The sequence below is a fragment of the Charadrius vociferus genome, unplaced genomic scaffold (genome assembly GCF_000708025.1).
Source record: "Charadrius vociferus isolate BGI_N301 unplaced genomic scaffold, ASM70802v2 scaffold806, whole genome shotgun sequence".
NCBI classification, from domain to species: domain Eukaryota; kingdom Metazoa; phylum Chordata; class Aves; order Charadriiformes; family Charadriidae; genus Charadrius; species Charadrius vociferus.
The window spans coordinates 482,580-503,531 of NW_009649038.1; the positions used below are offsets into that span (position 1 = coordinate 482,580).

Consider the following 20,952-nt stretch of genomic DNA (forward strand, 5'->3'; position numbering starts at 1 on the left):
GGTAAAATGAAATTGGTTTTCATCTGAGAGATCTTGAACTAGAACTTTCATGCCTTCAACACTTGCTCTGCTTTAATTATCAGGATCGCTAATTAATTCAGAAGACACTCCTTTTCAAGGGCACCTTGAAAAATTCACTTCGGAGTACTTAGGAAGCTGGTTTTATGCTGGAATATCTGCTGTTTGATATTTTCATATCTGGATTATTTATAAATTTCAATTCACTTCTACAGAAGTATTTAAATCGGAAGTAAATTTCTAGTAAGAATTTCTATTCTCATAGAAAAAAGTCCACAAAATTCTAACACTACTCTCCACTTTTAAATTTTTCAAATTTTTTATATTTAATACATAATAATGTAGTACATTTTTAATTCCAAAAGTTGAACACTTCAGCTGGATCTACAGTAGCAATAAACTCAAATGTGTATTCTAAAACCAAAGCACACACTTTACAAGGAGGCATCATTATAAAACTACAGTTTGCTCAGCAACCATTAAATGATGAAACAAAACCAATACGTGTTATACAGGTGAAGAGATTAAAAGAAAATTATCATCCCTTCCTTCTTTTCTTCTTTAAACCCTTTTTTAAGGCAGATGATTGCAAATCAAGCATAGAAATTGAAATTATTACATTATGTTCTTTTTCCTCATGTAAGTTTCTCCAGTATGTCTTGAAGGCAGGATTCTGTAGAAAAACCTAAGTTGCTGTAGAAGTGGAAACTTCTCATTTGACAGACTACTAATTCTGTCAAAAAAGACATTTCAAAAAAAGGTGAAAATTTGCTGTTTAGAACGTGCCTGTCTTCCAAAATGACCTTCTCCTATCCAGTTCCACCACATAAAGCCTCTGCCTATAGTAAAGGGATGCTTCGGGCCTAAGTCCAATGTTTCCTCTGGTACATATGCTGCTGTTGTGATCACAGATCTCAAATTCCCAGAAGTTACCTTGTTCTGTCCATTCTCTTCAGAGGAGGTCTTCCTGACGCTGAAATACTCTTAGATCGGCTATAGCTAGGTTTGTAGCTGAGACCCCATTTGTCTTTCAAGGAGGCAGCCTAAACCAAAAATAATATTTAAATGCAACAACTGAGATCACAGAGAAAAAACTCTGGCAAGCTAAAATTCTATTTTATATACAAGTGTGCCAGTAAAGTAAAAAGGATTTTTTTGTTCCACAATAGCTAAAGTGCATCTCTCATCAGCATTTGCCAGCATCATCATCTTTCCTCTGGATTCATGTTCACTTTTCATACTTGCTGGAATTGGTAGTGTCCTGTTGCCAGGAGAAACATATACCCCAAGGCTAATAATCCGACCACTTTGACAGACATCTTTCCTAGCTACCACTACAGTAACAGAAAAACATCAGCTACAATGACAGCACCTGAGAAAGAGCTGCTAACAGATTACTATTTGCAAGATCTTTTCTTATTAATGAAGCATCATACTTGGAGCTCATGCACTAGGACACACTGAAAATGTTTTGCCAGGTTTGTTATCAGGGTCTGGGACGACAGCCATGGATATTTGTGGATCACCAACAAGACTGCTTGGTTTTTGTCCAGTTTCTTCTAGTGTCTATGCTTAGTAGCTTATTTTTCTTTTTACATCACCTAACTCTGGAAATATACTGTTTACTTATATATAGAACACACTTATAGAAAGCACACTTGCCAAGTGGAATAAATAGGTATCTATCATTTGCCCAGGCAGTTAACATGCTCGCCTCCACATCTGCATTCATGACTCCAATAAAGAATCATTTTAAAATCTGCTAAGAGGAGTAAATGACAACTCCAAATACACATTTTCTGACTATTTCTTGTGAGTGTGCAAGTAAAGCCATTTACACTGTAGCATCTCTGAAATTTCAATTTTCCTATCACCATTATTACAAGGGAGAAAAACTTTTCCCCACTTGCTCCTAAAGGTAAAGGCGTTGCTGAACTATTTGATATTCTTTACCTTCCTTTTCCATTACTAATATTTTCTTTGCTTTAATCAACATGCAGAAAGGAAATACGCAACACCAGTGCTATCGTATTTTAAAGTAATTTAATACAGCTTACCCTCATACTGGATCTACGTAGCTTTTTACGAACATCTCGGCGGATATCATTCACAGCCACCGACTCCAGTTGTTGATAGCGCTGAATTTCTTGATTTATCGTTCCTTCACTTGCACCTAATTTTCTGGGGATAAACCATGGTTGAGTTAGCTTACAAATCGGTAACGGTATTTTCACCATTTCAAAATCTGTGTTGCAATGATGTTCTGCTTTCCCTGGGAATGATCCCATCATCTCATTTTTTTAAGTAGTTACTTATTACCAGTGCCTATAAATAGAGCTGCAGAGATTTATTCTTGTTTCAAGATACGATTTTTTGTCAGGTATAATATTTTGCCCTTATGAGGACTCTCTAATTTTAAGGTTTCTGTCTCCAAGTGGTTTTTCAGAGCAGACAGAGGATGTAGAACAAACTAGCGTGCAAGGAGACCTCCAACAACAGTGCTACCATGATGGACCTGATGGACAATAAGAACGGCTATGCAGCAACTCCCTTGTTTCAAAAAGCCCTAAGTGTAACGACTAGATTAAGGACCTCCGACACACTTTCAATCACATGACAGCTGTTTAATTAAAACAAACATAATGGGCAAAACTGAGAAGAGAAACCCTCCTGCTGCTAACAGTCCAAAGCCCTGGCACACTGATGACAGCCTTCTATAGCAGATTACCTTCTGCAGAAAACACACACTGCTAAACAATTAAAAAAAACTCTGTAAAGCAACTGCTATTTCAAAAGAATCAGAGTTTACTGAAGCATTCATAAACTGAGAAAAGGCAGGCAAAAAACATAATGTTGATTCTTGAACTCATATTAGAAGAAATATTGAACCTAAAATCCAAAGTTCAGGCGCAATTGCCCTCTGAACTGTAACAGCAATTTTATTCCAAGTACAAACAGTAAAATGTGTCTCTTCTTCATTATTTAACACGTAATTACCAAGCTCTGTATTCCCGTCCCAGACAGATCCATTTATAGTAACTCTGTCTTAGGGAAGAACGAAAAAAAAAAAGAAAGCAGAACAAACCATGACTGTGAAAAATTACTGAAAAAATTTACAGAAGTTCAGATGAAATTTATGAAATTTGAAATCATTCTTTCTTCAGGGTTTTCTCCAGTATAGCATAGGAGATTTAATTTTAAAATATCACCTACAGGATGCAAAAATAGTCTATTTCAATATTTTTCTTCTTCCAGTGAATGAGACTAAGCTTGTTACAGTTACGAAGCAATATACTTTGTTAAAGTAATCACCATGATAATAAATCAAGATGGAACTACAATTCTGAATCAATAAGAAATTGATTATAATCAGGCATCGTAATGCAGAACCAGAAAGAACATAGACTGATTTGACACTTGGGGAAGAACTTGAGAAATATGAAAGAGTATTGTACATATAGTTTTTTCTTACTCAATCCAAAAAGACAATTTTTTATTTTTAAAAAAAGACAATTTCCACTTGACCATCACAATGCCACAAGATATATAATAAGAACAGGACAGAAAAACATCAGCTGCACTTTATTGTTCCCCAGTTACTGTTATATTTGTGTGAGTTAAAGCAAACCCAACTTACTTTAAGTCATCGATCACTTTAGCTTGCTCATTGAGTTCTCTAATATCAACTAAACGTTTCACAAATTTTCTTCCTCGCTGTTCTCCAGTTTGGATACTAGAAGCTCCCTGTCGTCGGTGATCAACAATCTCCTATTTAAAATAAACATTTAATTAAAGCCCTCATCCAAAATTAGACCTTAGTGCGATTTAACAACAGGCAAAGTGAATTTCACACCTTAAAATTTGGACTAGTGCATGCAAAAGAATCACTTTCATCTCGAAAGGCAGCTGATTGGATTTTTTCCAGTGATCCAAAGCCCATCATTCAGTTAGACACACTGTAACTACTACATACATGTCCCCATGAGCAGGATCTGCCTGCTTTCATATGTGATCTGCTAGACTGAAGAGAATCACACTCCGCTGACCCCAATAGATATTCTACAGGAACAGAGTATCGATGGGTTGGGGGGCTCAAACCCAGCAGGTGATTTACAATCCGCTGCCCAAATGTTAGCTTGGGTGCATCTCCGCATAATGAACCTCCACCTGATTTCTAAACAACAAACAGGAACGTTAGTGTTCTGGGATAACGTTTTCACTGTCGGCAGGCAAGAGACATTTAAGATAGCCATTAACGAACATCTGCTAAAATGTTTTTATGTGAAAGCAAAAAGCAAGGTCAGCAGCATATTGGGTAGAAGTACCGAAAAAGATTTTTTTTCCAATTTGCTCGTGTTAGTAACTTACTCTCCCTCTTAAGAAAAACCTATCTACAGCCACAGCTTTTCCAATTCAGGTACCTGAAATTAGGTATTTTATCTCCATATTTTCAAGTCCGGATCGCTATTTCCAATAGAAACATGATCTGGGATTTCTTGCCTTTGAAATCCAGAGTCAGAAAACTAAAACACAAACTTTTTTGATTTGCAGCAAGTTATGTGAGCAATAAGGAGTAGCATGCTGGACTCAACCCAAGACTGAGATCTTTCCATTTGACTGAAGATCTTGTCCTGCCTTTTCCAATCAGTAGCACTTATTTTGGTTGATTCACTTACTGCATGTATAGTGGGAGACATAGTGTCAACTTCATCCTCATCTGAGAGGTCAGCTATGTTTACAGAGTTGAGGTCAGCAATATCATCAATATCTTCTTCTCCTGTCAATGTTGTGAGGGTGTTGCCCAAAGCGTTCAATCTTTTCCCAATGTTTGGATCCATGTGGACATCAATACCACACATCTTCCATAACACATTCAGTGTCCAGGTTCCAGCACTACTACTTTCTGTATTAAAAAAAAAACAAAAAATCCCATAAAATTTAAACAGTTCTCCCTTTTTCAAAAAATGCCCCATAACAACTAACGTATTAGTTAAACAAGACAGTGTTTATCAGTTACAAAGAGCTGTCTTTTCTGCCCACATATTCCACAGCTGAAATGCCTGCTGGAAGTACTTCACAGCTATGAAGTTAATATTTCCTTAAGAAGCCATGTACACAAACAAGCCTAATGAAAATATATTCCCTTCAGCCAAGCTGATCACCAGGAGAGAGCATCTCAAACTTCAGCTCTTAAAATTGCAGCCAAATATACTATTCCAGAACAGGATTTCTAACAGCAGGAAACCTAACGGGTGTCTATCTGCATGTAAAAATGCTGATCTATTTACAGTTTCAAGTTGAATAATGATGCTGGAAGATGTTATAATATATGTGTAATGTGCCTGCTGCATACCTTGTCTTCCCAGGACTTTTCTAATGAGCGGCACCTTTCAGCGTCAAAATACAGAACTTGCTTTAAAGCAGAACTACATAAGATGCTGGTTTTCCTTCTACATGCATTCATGATGGTTTTCGCCATTCACAATTCCATGTGAGGTAAGTTTTTAATAGTTGCAGCATGTGTTCAGTTTTCATGTCTCCTCAGCACAAAAAAGCAAGTGGGGGACAATGTGCAAAACTACAGGGACGGGAGGCAACATAGATGCAACATCTGGGCAAAGAGATGAGAAGAAGCAAGCAGCAGGTGTGATGACCAAGACAGAGATTGCCAGGGGTTTTTGAGGCTTCTGGAGAATGTCCAAACAACTCAGTAGGAGAGACTGGGAAGAAAGGGAGTTTGGGAAAAACAGAAGCCATCTCTGGAAGAGGTAAGGGAGAAATGGGAGCTCGGCATGCAAAGTTTCAGCATTAGAAGGATCAGAAAATTTAGCAGTCTCTACAACAGGATGCAGTAGGACAACATTGCTGTTACAAAGGACTACTCTCCAACCAAGGAACAAACACATATACACCGTGTGTTTTCCTGCAGATGAAAATCTAAAACGGGTGTTGCTGATGTGCCTCAAAACCTGGAATAGCTTGAAAAGATGAAGCAGATAGAAACATTGAGGGGTTTTACCAGGAAGACAAGATTCTAAACAAAAAAAAACAGACCACCAGTAAATTACAACACAGTTCAAGGATTTAAATGTCATATTTTGTGAATGCTTTGCTTATATGGGACTTGATTTATTTAAAAAGTGCGTTACCTGCTGCAGCCTGTCCTGTTGTCCTAGAACACACTTCATACGTACCATCTGGCACAACACCTATACGAAGCATACGAAGCACATACACAAGTTAGGTAGACAGTGAAAGTTGCTTTAGACCAGCCCTTCCAAATTCCACCTCAGTCTATTGCCCTCCGCAATTAAAGCATGAGTGGTGTTGGATAGAAGGCTTAGTTTTAATTATCATTGAATGACTTCCCTTATTTAATAAAGTGAATCTTCTTGGTAACATCCAAGTTTATATCAACTTACACCTCAGATAGATTCTAGAATCTTCACCATAATGAAAAAAAAAAACTATATAAATGAAAATCACCTATATTAAAAACTTACTGGGATCTTATGAAATTATATAAAAGCAATGCATCCAACTCTTCTGACATCTTTCAGACAGAACTTAAATGCTTACAATGAGACTTATAGCAGTAAAGTTTATTAATAAGGAAAACAACAAAGAAATACAACCTTTTAGATCCACGTTATTTTGCTTTCAAAATGCCAAAGTCTTTTCTGTATCTTTTGGGGGAACGTTCAGCAGTTTTTAAAGCCATGGAAAAGGGTGAAAGTGGATTTATATCTGAAATACTATTGTGCAGTATGAAATCACACCCACTTACATGCATTCATGACCAGATCTCCTCTTATTTCTGGCTTCCAGTCATCCCAACTTGTCTCAAAGCCATCAGCAAAGCGGATACAGAAGTTTTTAAAATGACCTTTGCTAACTAAAGACTCGGAGGAGCAGGCAGTGATTAACGTGCTTTCGATAGTCAGGACTAAAGCAGAGCCAGTGTCAAGATCTGCAGTGTGGTTAGACTGGAAAATAAAATCAGAGAATTTACTGGTCATTGCAATGTCAAGGTGATACTGTACATGCATTAAATGCTGTTTCTCTTTCGCTATTAGAAAACTGATCCCCTTCTCATCTCTCCTTGTATTTTTCCTTCTCTGCAGAAAGTTTCAAGAGCATCACATCTGTCCATACAGTGTCTTGCATTGTTGTTTTCCAAATGCAACACCTACATTGTAAATATATTAGGGCCCTCACAGTCACGCTCATCTGGAAAACGAAAGGAAATCCATGTTTGATCAAGGACGGGACAATCCAGGGCTATGAACCATATGGCCCTGTGAACACAGAACACAAGCCCAGGATTGATTCTTTTTTCCAAGAAGGGTTGCACGTGAGTTGATTGAACGACAATGAAAACTAGCTTTATTTTTAATATTATTTTTTTTGTGCTTATTTGAATGTCTACAATTATGTGAAGTCTTAAAGACACAGATTGATTATTTTCCAGCCCTTTGTATATTAAGGTCTATAATTTTGTTTACCTGCAAAAAAGCCCACATATTCCATTTTATAAAGCTAGACTTCTTTTGATCCAGCAGAAGTACTGTAAAGATGCTATTCTATATACAGCTTAAGACTTCATAAGCCAGAAAGTATTTTTCATAATTTACTATAACTTGTAATGCGTAAGAACATAAAATGCCATGTGCTTTGTCCATGGCTGCCAGATAGAAGATTCACAATCAAAATGTTATGTCAATATGACTTCTAGGTTATTGGCCTCATTACTCCTTTACATTTTTAAGTATTATGACTATTTCCTTCTATGTTGTTAAAATAATCAATTTCTGTTCCGGAATTATTCCCTATTAAGAATACTCACAGTTCAAAGGAACAGTCTCTGAATCCAAGGTTTTCTCTCAGAGCCATCTAACTTTATCTATCCTAATAATGCTCCACTGATGCGTTTATTTTTAAAACTGCTGTCAACTGGCAATGTAATGTTTTCAATTTTATACTTAAGAAGTGCAGATCACACCTTCACCTTCCAACAGACTACTAACAGTCACATTGCTTCAGACGTTTTGATTACCTGCGGTGTGTTTGTGATGGGCAGGCAAATTCCTAAGTCATTGACAGTCAGCTGAAGAAAGAGGGTCCCAAAAGCCTGCGCAGAGGTTTGTTGGATTCCAGGCAGCATATCTACTACTTCTTTTGTGGCCATATGAATATCTTTATGTAACGCCATTCTCTGTTCATTCCAGTTGTCATATGCAGCCTTGTAGTTCAGCCAAAATAGCACAGCTTTATGAAGAAACCAGAAATGCTTAATTGAAATCAACACATACCCCAAAAAAAGCACATTCACTAATTAACGTTCATTTTTTGGAGACTGGGAGTGGGGTGTTTCATTTTTAGGCTTTCTCCATTACTTTAAGACAGTGGATGTACAACAATGGACACACACACATATCCAGGACGTAGTGAAGAGGCTCACGCGGCAATAGACAAGATGGACTAAGCCCATCATTTAGCGTCGAAATTAACACGGCAAAAATACAAAAAGCAATGCTGTTCACAGCATTGTTCATTTGTAAAGACTTACAATAGCAACTTCCTCCAAACCACCTGATAACGTATCACCTCAGCAAATGGAATTTTTGATGTTGGGAATTTATGAACCTGTTCGCATGCAGAAGATCTCCTAAAATTCTCAGCTAGTTTATTATACCTAACATTTGGATTTAACATGAAATATACTAAATGTTGAATAATCCAGCCTCTTTGGGAAAAAAATACATAGCTTTCTCAGTATGAAAACAACTTTGTAGCAATTGTCTCTTTAATACCTCTATCAAAGGCCACAGGCTGAGCAAAAACAATTGGTCTGTTCAAAGTAATGAGCACAGCTTCTCTATCTGATGAGCCACTGATTTCTTCTCGGAGAGCATTTCTTAATCCAATTCTTGTTTTGAAATAGGCAACTTGATGAAAGTCTGAGCCAGCTTCTTCATAAACCTTAAAAATGTTCAAAAAATGGGAAGGAGGTGGGGTTTGCAGCAGGGAGGAGTTCAGGGACAGGGAAAAATAATCAAATTACTGCTTTTGACAAAACGTAAAATTACAACAAAGAGTAAAGATGTCTCCTTTCCCCTTTTTCTCTTCTAGCCAAAGCTCATTTGAGGATATTCAATTTTCTTACACTAAATTCTGACCACAGTGTTATTTTCCTTACTTATCATAAAACATTAACTAAAATAACTATTCATAGATCCTTTATTATGACAATACATTTATAGGTTCTAAGACTTTTATTTGTTTGTTTTGAGGCATCACAAAGTATTTTCGTACCATAGAATCAGTGATTCCAGGTAACATTGGGTTTAAGAAAGTGAGATACAACTTTCAAACTAATACAGACAAACTAGGCCAAAATGCAGGTCTAGTCAAAGTCTGGATCTTGCCTGATCTTATTATTTCATTCATGTAACAGAAAAATAATAGCAATATCAGCGAAAATTTTGGATTTGGCTCAGTAGTAAGGCCATTACTGTTGTAGCTTCTCTACACTTTACATCCATTCGTGGATGTAAGAAGATCAGAAAAAAAAAGAAAACAGCCAGATCAGAAAAAAAAAGAAAACAGCAGTGTAAGACAGCCTCTTGGCTTGGTTACATTTTTTTTTAATCACACACTATTAAGAACATCACATGCAAAGATGTTGAGCACTAACCTGATGTTTAACAATCTGTCCTAGAGCCAGATTTAAATCCACCTGGCATTTCCCAAACAGTTTGAGGTAGCTGCTACTTCCAGGCATTGCTTTGGTTTGCAGTCTGTTTGAGAGTTCAAGTTCTATCAATCCAGTTTCAAATCTCACCGCTCGCATTGAGGGAGTTGTAGCTGTCACTTGAATTCCCTAATGAATCAAGAAGGTACAAAGTTATTAGGATCTGGTTCAGAGACATAAAGAGAAGGGGGAAAAAAAACCCAACAACAAACAAACCAAAACCCCCTTTTAACTGTACAGCAAAAAAAGAGGACATAGTTTTTTCACAATGCAATGCCACTACGCTATTTTAAAAGATTACAGGAACCAAACTCAAGGTCTTTTTCTTCATGCAGAGTATTCCTGATGCAATAAGCTTTGAGGTAAAAACCCAAAAGCCATTCCTGGCATCAAGGAGCCCTGTTTTGTCATCATAAGGTTACCTTAAACTGTAGGCTCAATGAGTAAAGAAGAATTTTTGGTTTTTCGCCATCTGTTGTGCCATCATGTTCATTCCAAAGAGGTATTGGCTGCTCCCCTCCTGTACACATTAAATATACACAATCAGAGTTTTAACAAAGGAAACATTTTAAAACAAATAGATACAAAAAACAGCGACAGTGAACTAAGCCTCATTTTAAGCAGTGGTTACTTAAGATTTATAAAAACAAATACAGGTTGAAGATGGAAGACATAGGTGCAGATTCAGCTTGTTACATATAGTTAATAGCTGTCTACTAAGACTAGAAGCACAGTAATGTTCCTCCCTGGGAAACTTTCCACAGAGAGGCTTAAAGCCTGTAAGGAATAACAGCTAGTTTTCAAAAAGATATTGTCTCCTGCACCAATGTATCTCCTACTTATCTGACAACAAAAATTAAACACTTGACTGAATACTGTGCAAATTGCATGCAAGGAGGAATTGAAATTATATCAGCATTTTTCACTGACAGAAGGAAAGAGTATTCTGCAGTTATTTTATTTTCGTGTTCACTTCCTCATCCCGGTACACGTCATCCCAAGTTACATATCCCCATAGGCCCTAACCCAAAGGACAATCCTGGTTTAAATTCTCCTTGAAATTTGATCTACATTCAGTCTTAGTTTCTAGGAAGGGCTTGCTGCTGGAAAAGGCTAAGCCATTAATTCTCTTCATATATGCCAATTCTTCTAACGACAGTTTTTGGTGGTAAGAACAGGCTGTTAAATCATGGATTTTTAAAAAAAAACCAAAACAATCAACAATCAACAACAGTAAATTTTTATCACTCCATTTTTTATCTGCATCTTTTGCTCCTCCAAATAGTCTTAATAACTTCTTCCTCTTTTTGTTCGTGTCCCCCCCAAAACATTCTGAACTAGGATGATGTAAAACTACAGTGGTAACCCAAGGCTTCTGAGCAAGAGAACTAACTCATCTGTCATGTATTCTCCCCATGCATATTAGAGGCTATTTTTGCAATGGCATTTCTTCATGAAGTTTGTTCTCTCACTTAAGGGAGCACAATATTCTTGAATGAAACTAAATTAGAAGTTGGATTTGAATCTTTACATAAACCAGTGCAAAAAGCGGTATGAGTCTGAAAGCTGACACAAGCTGTCATTAAATTGATTGTGCCCTCAACTTGCAGATGCAATTACTATGAACTGCTCTGTTCATTAAGTAGCTTTTAATCTGTGCAACTTCACCTTAAGTAATCGGTACTTACCCAGTTTTTATTTAAGGGTAACATGCAACGAATGTTTTAGTGCAACAGAAACCATAATTAGAAAAAACACTTTAGTATATTACACTAATTGGAATTTTCAAGCCATGTAAATGACTTTGCTGCAAGCCAGAAGGATAAAAACTATTTTCCAACCCCATTGCTCTGGATTCAGCACCCAGCCCCACGGATTGCTGGCACCTGACCGTGTCCCTGCTGAATTACCACAATACAGAAGGGTAGCAGTCACACTTCAAAAACCATCAGGCTGCACTTGCAATACAAATTTATGGTCTGGAAAGGCAAAGAACCAGCAATGGTAATACATTCTTCACATAAAAACAGAGGAGAGATTGAACTCTAAACACTGAGAAACGTTGTAAAAAAAAAAAAAAGATCTAATATAGGTTTCCCATTCTACCACTTTATGCTCCTCTATAAAAATTGTTCCAATAGACTAATGACAGCTGATGCAGGTTTATTGTTCCCCTAAGTGTTCTCTTACTACCCAATGCTCATATGTTTTGCCTGGAACAAACATCAGGGTGTTTAAAATTTGCTTCTTCTTATCCTTCAGGGATTCCGACATTCTCCATTTTCTCCACTGCATCTTCTAACTCCCTTGAGGGCATGTCATCTGAACCTGCACATTCCTTTTATGTACGTTTGTATGCATGAATATATATACACACACACAGAGGTATACCAAAGGATTGTGTAGATGCACACACAGACACTCCTTTCACTTAGTTACCACTTTTTAGTATATCTCTCCTTACGATGATTCCAACTGTTAATGAATCTTTCCACTAGAAACTCGCTATATTTCTGTAACAGCCTTATAGGATAACTCAAACAGTGTAAAATCAAACTACTTGATATTTCACCTGGTTTTGAGTATTCATATATGTCATCCTGTAACATTCTCACTCAAACATACATCATTCTTCCTCTATAAACATAACCAATAAAATTCATATTCACTTTATTTCCCCTGGTTATTTTACTTGCTTTTAGACTTTTTGTTATTATTTCTTAAGACAACCAATACTTCTTGTTAATTATTGCTTTTCCTTTTTCTAATTCATTTACTGTTTATCACTTCAAACTCCAGCTCTGCTGCTTGCTTCTTGCTGCTGCTCAGAATGCTAGATGTGAAATGATGGTGTCTGGGAAATAAATAGCTGATCCAGAGAACTATGTAACGTTGCCATCAAACCAGGTTTAGGGATCTTACTTAAAGTTGGTTTTAAGTGTTCTGCTTACCTGAAACCTTCTGTATGACTTCATTTACTTCCTTCATGAACACTTTTTGCACAAATACTAAATGATTTAAAAGATCAGTTGTGAGATTATGTTCGAAGGAACCAACCTGCAGAAATACAATATTTTAGAACAAAACTTTCAAACAGTTACCACACCTACATTTCCAAAACAATACATTTTTAGTTTTCAGGCATAACTTTTCAAGTCCAATTATACTGTTATTGGCGTAAAAAAAAAAAAAAAAAAGTAGCTTTTTCTTGCAATTTTTCTGCTGTGAATGCCTATCAGAAAACTGAAGGACATACACTGTTATATAAAAAAGTTTATTCTCCTGCTTACGTTTAGCTTAGACAATAAAACACAGGACTTGATTAGGGTTCACAGAAGTATGCGAAATGCTACTTAACTGCAGATAGTAAATCATTATAAGAACAAAACAGAAATATGCTGTCAACCTCTAAAAGTACATTATTCTAATTACTGTAGATGAACAAGTTGACCGATATCTTCAATGGTAAACTTATGTGTCCAATCTAATCTTAAAGAATATCCCTAAGGAACTGGAGTCTGCCTATGATTATTTAAATTTGCATTAAGATTTTTTAAAATAAAATTAAAATACAGATATTTTCTAAGACTACTTGGACTTGGTTTTTGCCTTTGCTAAGCAGCACCTCCATCTTGTCTCACATGCTGAACAAATTCAAAGAGCCTAAGGTCTTTCTTCAGCCAGGAAATAACTCAAATGGGCTGAACAAAGAGCAGCAGCTAATTAAACATAAAGATGCAAACATCAGATGTCTCAATTACAAGCATGCTAGATTATTCTTCTGACTAAAGAAAAACCGCAACAGAGAGGTTTCTTTTAAGCAGCATCACTTTTCTCTCTGTGAAAAGTAACTGGAAATTGGTAAGCAAATAGGATTTGTGAGTAGAACACTCTGGGTCAAACAGAAAATTTTGTATCGTTTACTAAGGCTACTTACAGCTTCTCCTATCTATGGAGTTGTCTGATCATGAAAAAATAAAACACCAAAATTGTTTTTAAATTTTTCAGTATTTCTTTTTGCAAAATATATGACATTATCTGATGTGTTAGTTTTCAGTTTAAAACTACACTTCATTTGAATCATCACCATAATATACTTTTGCCTACTTCACTGATGAGAAATATTGTCATTCCAAAAAGAAGTTACTGAACATATCTTCCTTACTTATTTCCACAAAATAACATACTCAAAAATCCTCCAATATTGTTGTCTTGACTGCTTAGTATGCTCAAACTAAGGACTGAGGAAGTTCTGTTGCAGCGTCACGCAATTACAAATGCTATGTTTGGATCAACATGTAAACCCGAGAGCTCTGGAGTAGGCAAATTATTAAAATAATATGAAGATGCACATACAGAAATGTAACAGAAGGGAAATAACAAGTTATCAAAAACGACTACCGTCTTCAACACCTACTTCAGCCACACATCGTAAGTAGTTCCCCTGTAGGTAATAGCCTTGCTTAGCAGGCAGCTCATCGATGCTCCAAATTTGGTCTGAGTAAGTATCATGCTCTTCCATGATATATTTGCCTGACATAGTGACAGGAGGAAGGTTGAGACTTGCCGAAGGAGGAATGGTTGACATATCAGTGGCAGAGACTTTTGAAGTGAAGCGCAATCTGTGACTTGGAAGTTCAAAATTAAATCTAGTTTGGGCACCTGTAAAAGGAAGACAGGGAAAGAAAAGGTATGAATTGGCAAAAGAATCTTTTATGTATCCTTAAATTTAAGAACACTTTTGGAATAAAAACATCTTTAAAACGTTCCTGAAATGCACAGACCTCTAGAGCTACAAATATCCACCCAGATGATTCTGGGTTTTCTTAGTTTTTAAAGAAAATAGAGACTTCACTGTAATTAGATGGAGAGGGAGTCATACAAACCACCTCATCTGTACTGAGGCCCTATAACAGTATTCTCAAGTAGCCTTACAAATCAGTATTCAGCTCACCAAGGATCATATACTGATTTTAGCAGAGGGAAGCTTCCTGGGAGGGAGCTACACATGAACGCATACGTGTCTTCATCTGCTCTTGTATTCTGCATCTAGCAATTGGGTTTAACAACAGTGTAAATTCTCTATATGGCTCCATCTGTTTGAAGACCACATTCAAAAAAAAAAAGCCGATAGCAACAGATTCAAAGCTCTAGCTATAACACAACAGAAATATCGAGTCCTTCCGGATGCAGCTAGCAAGGCCAAACTAAAAGCCATAATGTTTTTAACATTTCAGGGAACTGTTACCTGTCATTCCGTGACTCCTCATTCTTCCCATCTTATATTCCGCCTTTAGGGAGGGCAAGAGCGCTGCTCCAATAGCTATACCATCTATCATGGCACTGAATTTAAGAACTATAGGCTTCTTTTCCAAGCCTTCTGGCAGCTGTGGAAATTCGTTTGTTTCAACAGGTGTTTGATTAATACTTGTTGGAGTCTTTTCAGAGGGCAAAGGAGTGGCAACATCTTCTTTGGTAGGCTGGGGCCTGTTTACCAAGACAAAGATCAGAAAATACTTTTTGTTATTCTAAGATGGCATATAACCAGCCTGACTCTCCCGCATATGTTCAAAGTAGCACAAGCCCATAACCAGATGGCAACCGCCGGCATTCAGAAGTGCCACGCAAGCATCACTTACGCTGTTGATGGCTGTCTGATGAGATCCGAAATCTGCTTGGAGAGCTGGTGAGAACTGCGCACCATCATGCTGTGCAGCGTGGCGGGGTGCTGAGGAATGTTGATGCTGATGGCTCCAACTTTGACCACAGCAGCGTTGTTTGTTTTCAACCCTCTCTGGGCACTGTACAGGGCCTGGGATTTGGCAATACTGCATTTCACGACAGTTCTAACAGAAAAGGAAATAGGATTTATTTGCACGTCTTTCAAAACAGTTACAGTTTTGTGTTAAAATGGGTTTTTAAGTGTTAGCTGAATTTTTAAGTATTCATACAAGTGATTTTGTTTATAAACTACATACACATTCCTTTTGCTTTCACTTTACACACACAGATGCACTACATGCCACAAACAACTACACTACATTTAAGAGAACTACAAGTCATGCATTGCAAAAATACCTGTTAAACTGTTATTCTTGCATGATGTAAGATCATTTGAGTTTATACACATGAGGCTGCACATACACAGACAAATTTTCACACGTGGAAACAAATAAGAGCCTTCCCTTTCAACTCCTTTTCAGGAATTATCTTGAATCATCCTTTTCATATGAAGACTTAGTAAAATCTGATCGTAGCGTCCAAAAAGGTCAATGGAGGAAATACTCACTTAGCAATAAACACATAGCAAGTGATGAACGGGGTTGTGAATTAATAACGACCTTTAATTGGCACATACTATTCCAAAATACGAAGTCTAAACTTTAATTTATTATTAAGGAGGACATGGTTCACAATGGTTACCCAAGATAAAAATACAACTGCACAAAGCTGACATCAGTTTCTGATGTCAGAATGAAATTTTGGCATATCAGAATTCACTAAGCTCCTATTAAAAAAGATACATGGGGTAACACATTAATGTTTCTCAACTACTGGAGCGTTACCCAATGGAAGTATATTATGTAGCCAGCACAGAACATGACAGACTCGAAGAGAAAAACGTATAGTTGTGAAGATGCAGTACATTAGCTAAAATGTCTAAATACTAAATTTTAAGGAGCATAGCTAAAATACTTCTTTTTATCATGATTTAAATTATGCTGTAGACAGTTTGGTTTCATGGTGAAAGCTGCAATATTCTATGAATTCTACTCTCTAAGTAATGTCTCTTCTTTGAAGCCCTAACACAGGGCTCCTCATTCTGATGTTAAAATATCAGCTAGCCCAAAAACATCCCAGGTGTGGAAATAAGAAAAAAAAAGACATCATCCTTCTGCTTATAATGAAGAAATACAACACACTGTAATCCAACCACAGGCCTAACCCACAGCAGACTAATTTACTGAAGCTCTAGAAACATTTTTAGATTTTCACAGCCACATAAGAGCTACAAGTGACCTAAAGCAGTTATGGATGAATAACTCTCAAGTAGAAACAATTTCAAAATATTTGAAGAATTTACACAAATACGAAGGCGGAAACAAATCTTAATCCACAAGTATTTTTGGGAAGACTTTATACAAATAAACATAACTTAAGAATAGGACACACTTATTTTAATCCACCTCTTTAAAAGAAAAAAACCCACAACTATTTATCTGTTTACGTTTGCTTATTTCCTAGTCTCTTCCTGCTACCACTCTGACTAAACTATTATGAAGCCAATCAAGAATACATTTTTTCCCCCATCGCTAACACAAAGTGCTACTACATTAGCTATTCAAGCATCACAAGAACAACTTTCAATTTAAGTGAAGTTGCAAGTTCTCTTCCTAACATGTACCAGACAGTCAGTCTAGTCTCAACCTATCTTTGTATACAAATGAAAAGCAAATGTAGCTGGAGTTAAAGTCTGTATTGAAATTACAAATCAATTCTGACCATATGAATTCATACCGTTCTAAGCACTTCCTTAATTAAAAAAAAAAATTACACCAATATAGCTGTTGCCGGAGACTCAGATTTCAGCAAGATTAACTGTGCTTCTCTGCTAAGGTATTTGCATATTTCATGCAACAAATGAATTTCCCTGTCACTCGTCTGGTCTACAAAAGGCGTCCTTCCATGACTAAATGAAATGCAGAACAACTGTGTAGCTATAGGTGTATTTGGAATGAGCACTGCACATTACACATCTGCAGTTTGCTTACCTACAGTGATACGCCTATAATAGATCTGGTTGAGTATTATTAAAATCATGAATTGATATTAAGTTATACACCAGTAATGCATTCAGAAGTAATTCTATGTTCTTGCATCAGACTCTCCAGACAAGCTTGTGGACAAAGTCTTTGTCCCACGACAGAACTAGCTACAAAACCACCACTCAACCAAACAGATTTTTGGGAATGTTAGAAGGAGAGGGGGAAAAGACATCAGCAGGGGGCCCAGAACAAAGACAGGAACTACCACACCGAGTCAGATAAAAATTCAGGCAGTAGCAGACAGTTGGGGCATAAATGAAGTGATCCTTCCCTGAATTCCAGCCATCAGGTGGTTCCTTTTTGAGCCAGAAGCTGTCCTGTGTTCATGACTCACCACCTGTTCATGTCCTACATGGATTTGTCCAATCCTTTTAATCATTTATACTTTCGTTGACCACAACATATGGCAATGAATTCAACTGTTCAGTGACACACTACGCAAAAAAGTACTTTCTTTTGCTGGCTTAATGTTGCTACCAGACAAAAAGAAAAAAAAAACTGAACGTTTTCTTTACACAGCTTGCAGTTTTACAGTCCGCCACCTCTCCTTCCAGAGCGACTGCCTCTGAGAACATTTTTAAAGTTAATCCTGTATTATCACAGCACTGAATACACACAAATGCTGTAACAAACAGCAGCTATACTAAGTCCTTCTAAAAGATAGGCACTGGTGGTCTAAAGCAGCAAAAGAAACCCATGCTCATAATACTGCTTTGAGTGAAGAAAAGAAAAAAAAAAGAAGAGGTGAAGAAGAAGAACAGAAAAAAAAAAAAAGAGCCGCCTTACAATTTTTGGCTACGTAACTGTTCTTCTCAGAGTACTGCAGGGTCCTTGTCTAACAGGGCTTCTAGGTTGCCAGTGTATCATTTCCCACCTTCACCACTACACTCCAGCGAGACCCCCTGGACTTTAGCATCAGGAACTAACAGAGCAACTAGAAAGCAAACCTTGCATCTTTTGTAAGAGAAAAGAGCTACATTCGCACATACGGATCTGGGGGACATGAAGGAAGTCGCCTTCATTAGCAGTAGATGAACAGGGATAGTTTTAAGAAAAAGATTTTGCGTGAGCATAACCTGGTCAGCACGCCTTGTACCTAAACCCAGCGTGGAGATAAATAAAGACAAAAGGAACAGTCCTATTCATGCTGAAATCTCAACAGGTACTATCACTCCAAGCACAGCAGTTCCTTTACCAAGTTCAAAGCAAATCTAACCTGTCTGTTCTTTTACATTTATCAGCATTATTTCACCTCGTTAAAACAAGTATAGAAGCAGATCTAAAGAACTTAAGAGCCAGTGAAACCATTTGAGCATTATAGTAGTGACCGTGTAGTGCAATACCTGCCCCTAAAGCTAGATTGTTAACATTCACAAGGGCTTTTTTTGACAGATATTTAGCAGGCTACATTAAAAGCTTATCTAGGTAATACTAGACGTTAAACTAAAATGTATTCAAGCAACATCTGCCTACACAATCACACACAGGTGGAATGCAGCCATTAGCTACACAACACAGAGTTAATTGCAAGACTATTAAACATAATAATATGACATACAGAAACTCTTGTTTGGCTGTGCTTGTAGGAGATGTAGGAAAATCCTCCAGTCTACAGATGAAGATTGAAGAGAAAGCAAGAAAAACAAAAACAAAGCAAATAAAGAATAAACAGTCATGCAAAATTAGTCAGTTAATTACTTGTAACCCACAATGTGACACTTACTTTGAAATTTACCAAGTTGAAGGTTTTGGATTTGTTCAGGTTTGTTGTTTGCTGCTGCTGTTAAAGATTTATCATTATTTCCCCCCCCTTTCCTTTTGCACCCTCCCTATATGGAAGCTCAGTAAGATTATGATGTAAAACAGACATGAAGAACCTCAGTCGCCTTCAGACACCCTACAAAGCTGTCAGATTAGAACTTTTATTTATCCCTCTGAAACGTGCTTAGCAGAAGCAATATAGCTGGGGACACTAATAAAATTCTGTTTTAAGTTCTATATAGCATCTTCCAAACTAAACAGGAATTAAGATAAGAGAGAGACTCAAGTCACATTATTCAGCTCCTTTTCTACAACATTAATATTTTAAAACCAGATCACATACTGAGTTTTACCCAGCTAACATCCAAACTGCGCAAGGGGGATCGACGTTACAAAGAGTTGTAGTTCAACTGTTGGCTTGCAATTCAAACAGAAAGAAGTTCAGCTAGAGACAAAGAAAAATAACGCGTGCCCTTTTTGAGTTTGTGAACCCAGCAAAAAAAACCCAACAAACCAATGTGGATGCTGAGCAAGTCATTCAAGATGTTCATGCACAAAAATTGATTCTCCCCCCACCCCTGACAAGTTGTGTCAATTATATAAAGGGCAAAGAATGGATATTAAAACTGTACAAATAACACAAAGTATCATGCATCATGGGAGGTCAAAAAGATATACATTAAAGAAACAATACAGATCTTAAATGGGAATAATCAGTGTCAGTAGGTTAAATACTCCCTAAAAATCTTGTACAGTTTAGTGGAAACGATAAGCTTCAAAAAGCGACTAGAAGCATACGAGAAACAATACACATGATGTGATAAAGTTCCTATGTGTACACCACATGGAATAAAATCAGTGCAGAAAGTTCTGATCACATGAAATCTAATTTCTTTCTTTTTACAAGAGGATCTGTCACCAAGGATTTTTCAGCCAGGTCACTTACCCCTTTACACTGTGATCTTACGATCAGTTCTGAACTTACTAGTATCTTTTACTAGAAATAGAAAGGAGCAGGAGTATTCATATTCATGTAACTATGTCTAAGACTGGTGCAACTGGGTGCCCTAGACTGAAAACTGAACATGTTCGCTGTATTCATTCTGAGCTTACTCAGATATGCCTTTCATAGAAAAGCCTCCTGTTAACGGACACGTGCAATTAACTTCACAAGTCAAACTCAAGCCCATTTCTGCATCAGCTGCATGGTTGCCACCAAACTTTACGACTTCATGGGTTCTACCTAAATACACGTCATCCATGCTTTCTCCATATTAAGCTACAGACCTTTACTGTCACAACTGATACCACTTCTAGGCACTTGCACAATTTTAAGTTGTCAGACTTCACACTTACTGAATATTTGGGGTAATTCCCTCCAGCAGGACGATATTGACACCTCCTATGTGAGCAGTGGCACATGTCTCGGTCATCTTTTGATGTAGTACATCTTTAAGAAAAAAAAAAAAGATGCTTAATGCTATTTCATTCAGTGTTACTTCCAGGTATGCTTACTGCTTTCAAAATTACAGTAGCAGGAACATAATTGAAAAATTCCAGTTTTAGTAGTCACATTAAGGAATGTAAAATTTA

The 20,952-nt window shown here is 37.0% G+C and overlaps 1 protein-coding gene across 1 annotated transcript in view; it reads right to left on the minus strand.

Moving 5' to 3' along the window:
* Positions 1–20,952, minus strand: part of KIAA1109 (KIAA1109 ortholog) — a 111,982-nt gene that overhangs the window by 25,193 nt on the left and 65,837 nt on the right. The window contains exons 47-62 of the mRNA XM_009887870.1: positions 20,716–20,809; positions 19,157–19,207; positions 15,412–15,618; positions 15,021–15,259; positions 14,190–14,434; positions 12,724–12,829; positions 10,195–10,292; positions 9,716–9,901; positions 8,832–9,000; positions 8,075–8,286; positions 6,806–7,004; positions 6,168–6,227; positions 4,695–4,921; positions 3,656–3,786; positions 2,076–2,199; positions 952–1,061 (exon numbers count right to left, since the gene is read on the minus strand). Of these exons, the coding sequence (XP_009886172.1) occupies positions 952–1,061; positions 2,076–2,199; positions 3,656–3,786; positions 4,695–4,921; positions 6,168–6,227; positions 6,806–7,004; positions 8,075–8,286; positions 8,832–9,000; positions 9,716–9,901; positions 10,195–10,292; positions 12,724–12,829; positions 14,190–14,434; positions 15,021–15,259; positions 15,412–15,618; positions 19,157–19,207; positions 20,716–20,809 (2,458 nt within the window). The remainder of the gene's footprint in view (positions 1–951; positions 1,062–2,075; positions 2,200–3,655; positions 3,787–4,694; positions 4,922–6,167; positions 6,228–6,805; positions 7,005–8,074; positions 8,287–8,831; positions 9,001–9,715; positions 9,902–10,194; positions 10,293–12,723; positions 12,830–14,189; positions 14,435–15,020; positions 15,260–15,411; positions 15,619–19,156; positions 19,208–20,715; positions 20,810–20,952) is intronic.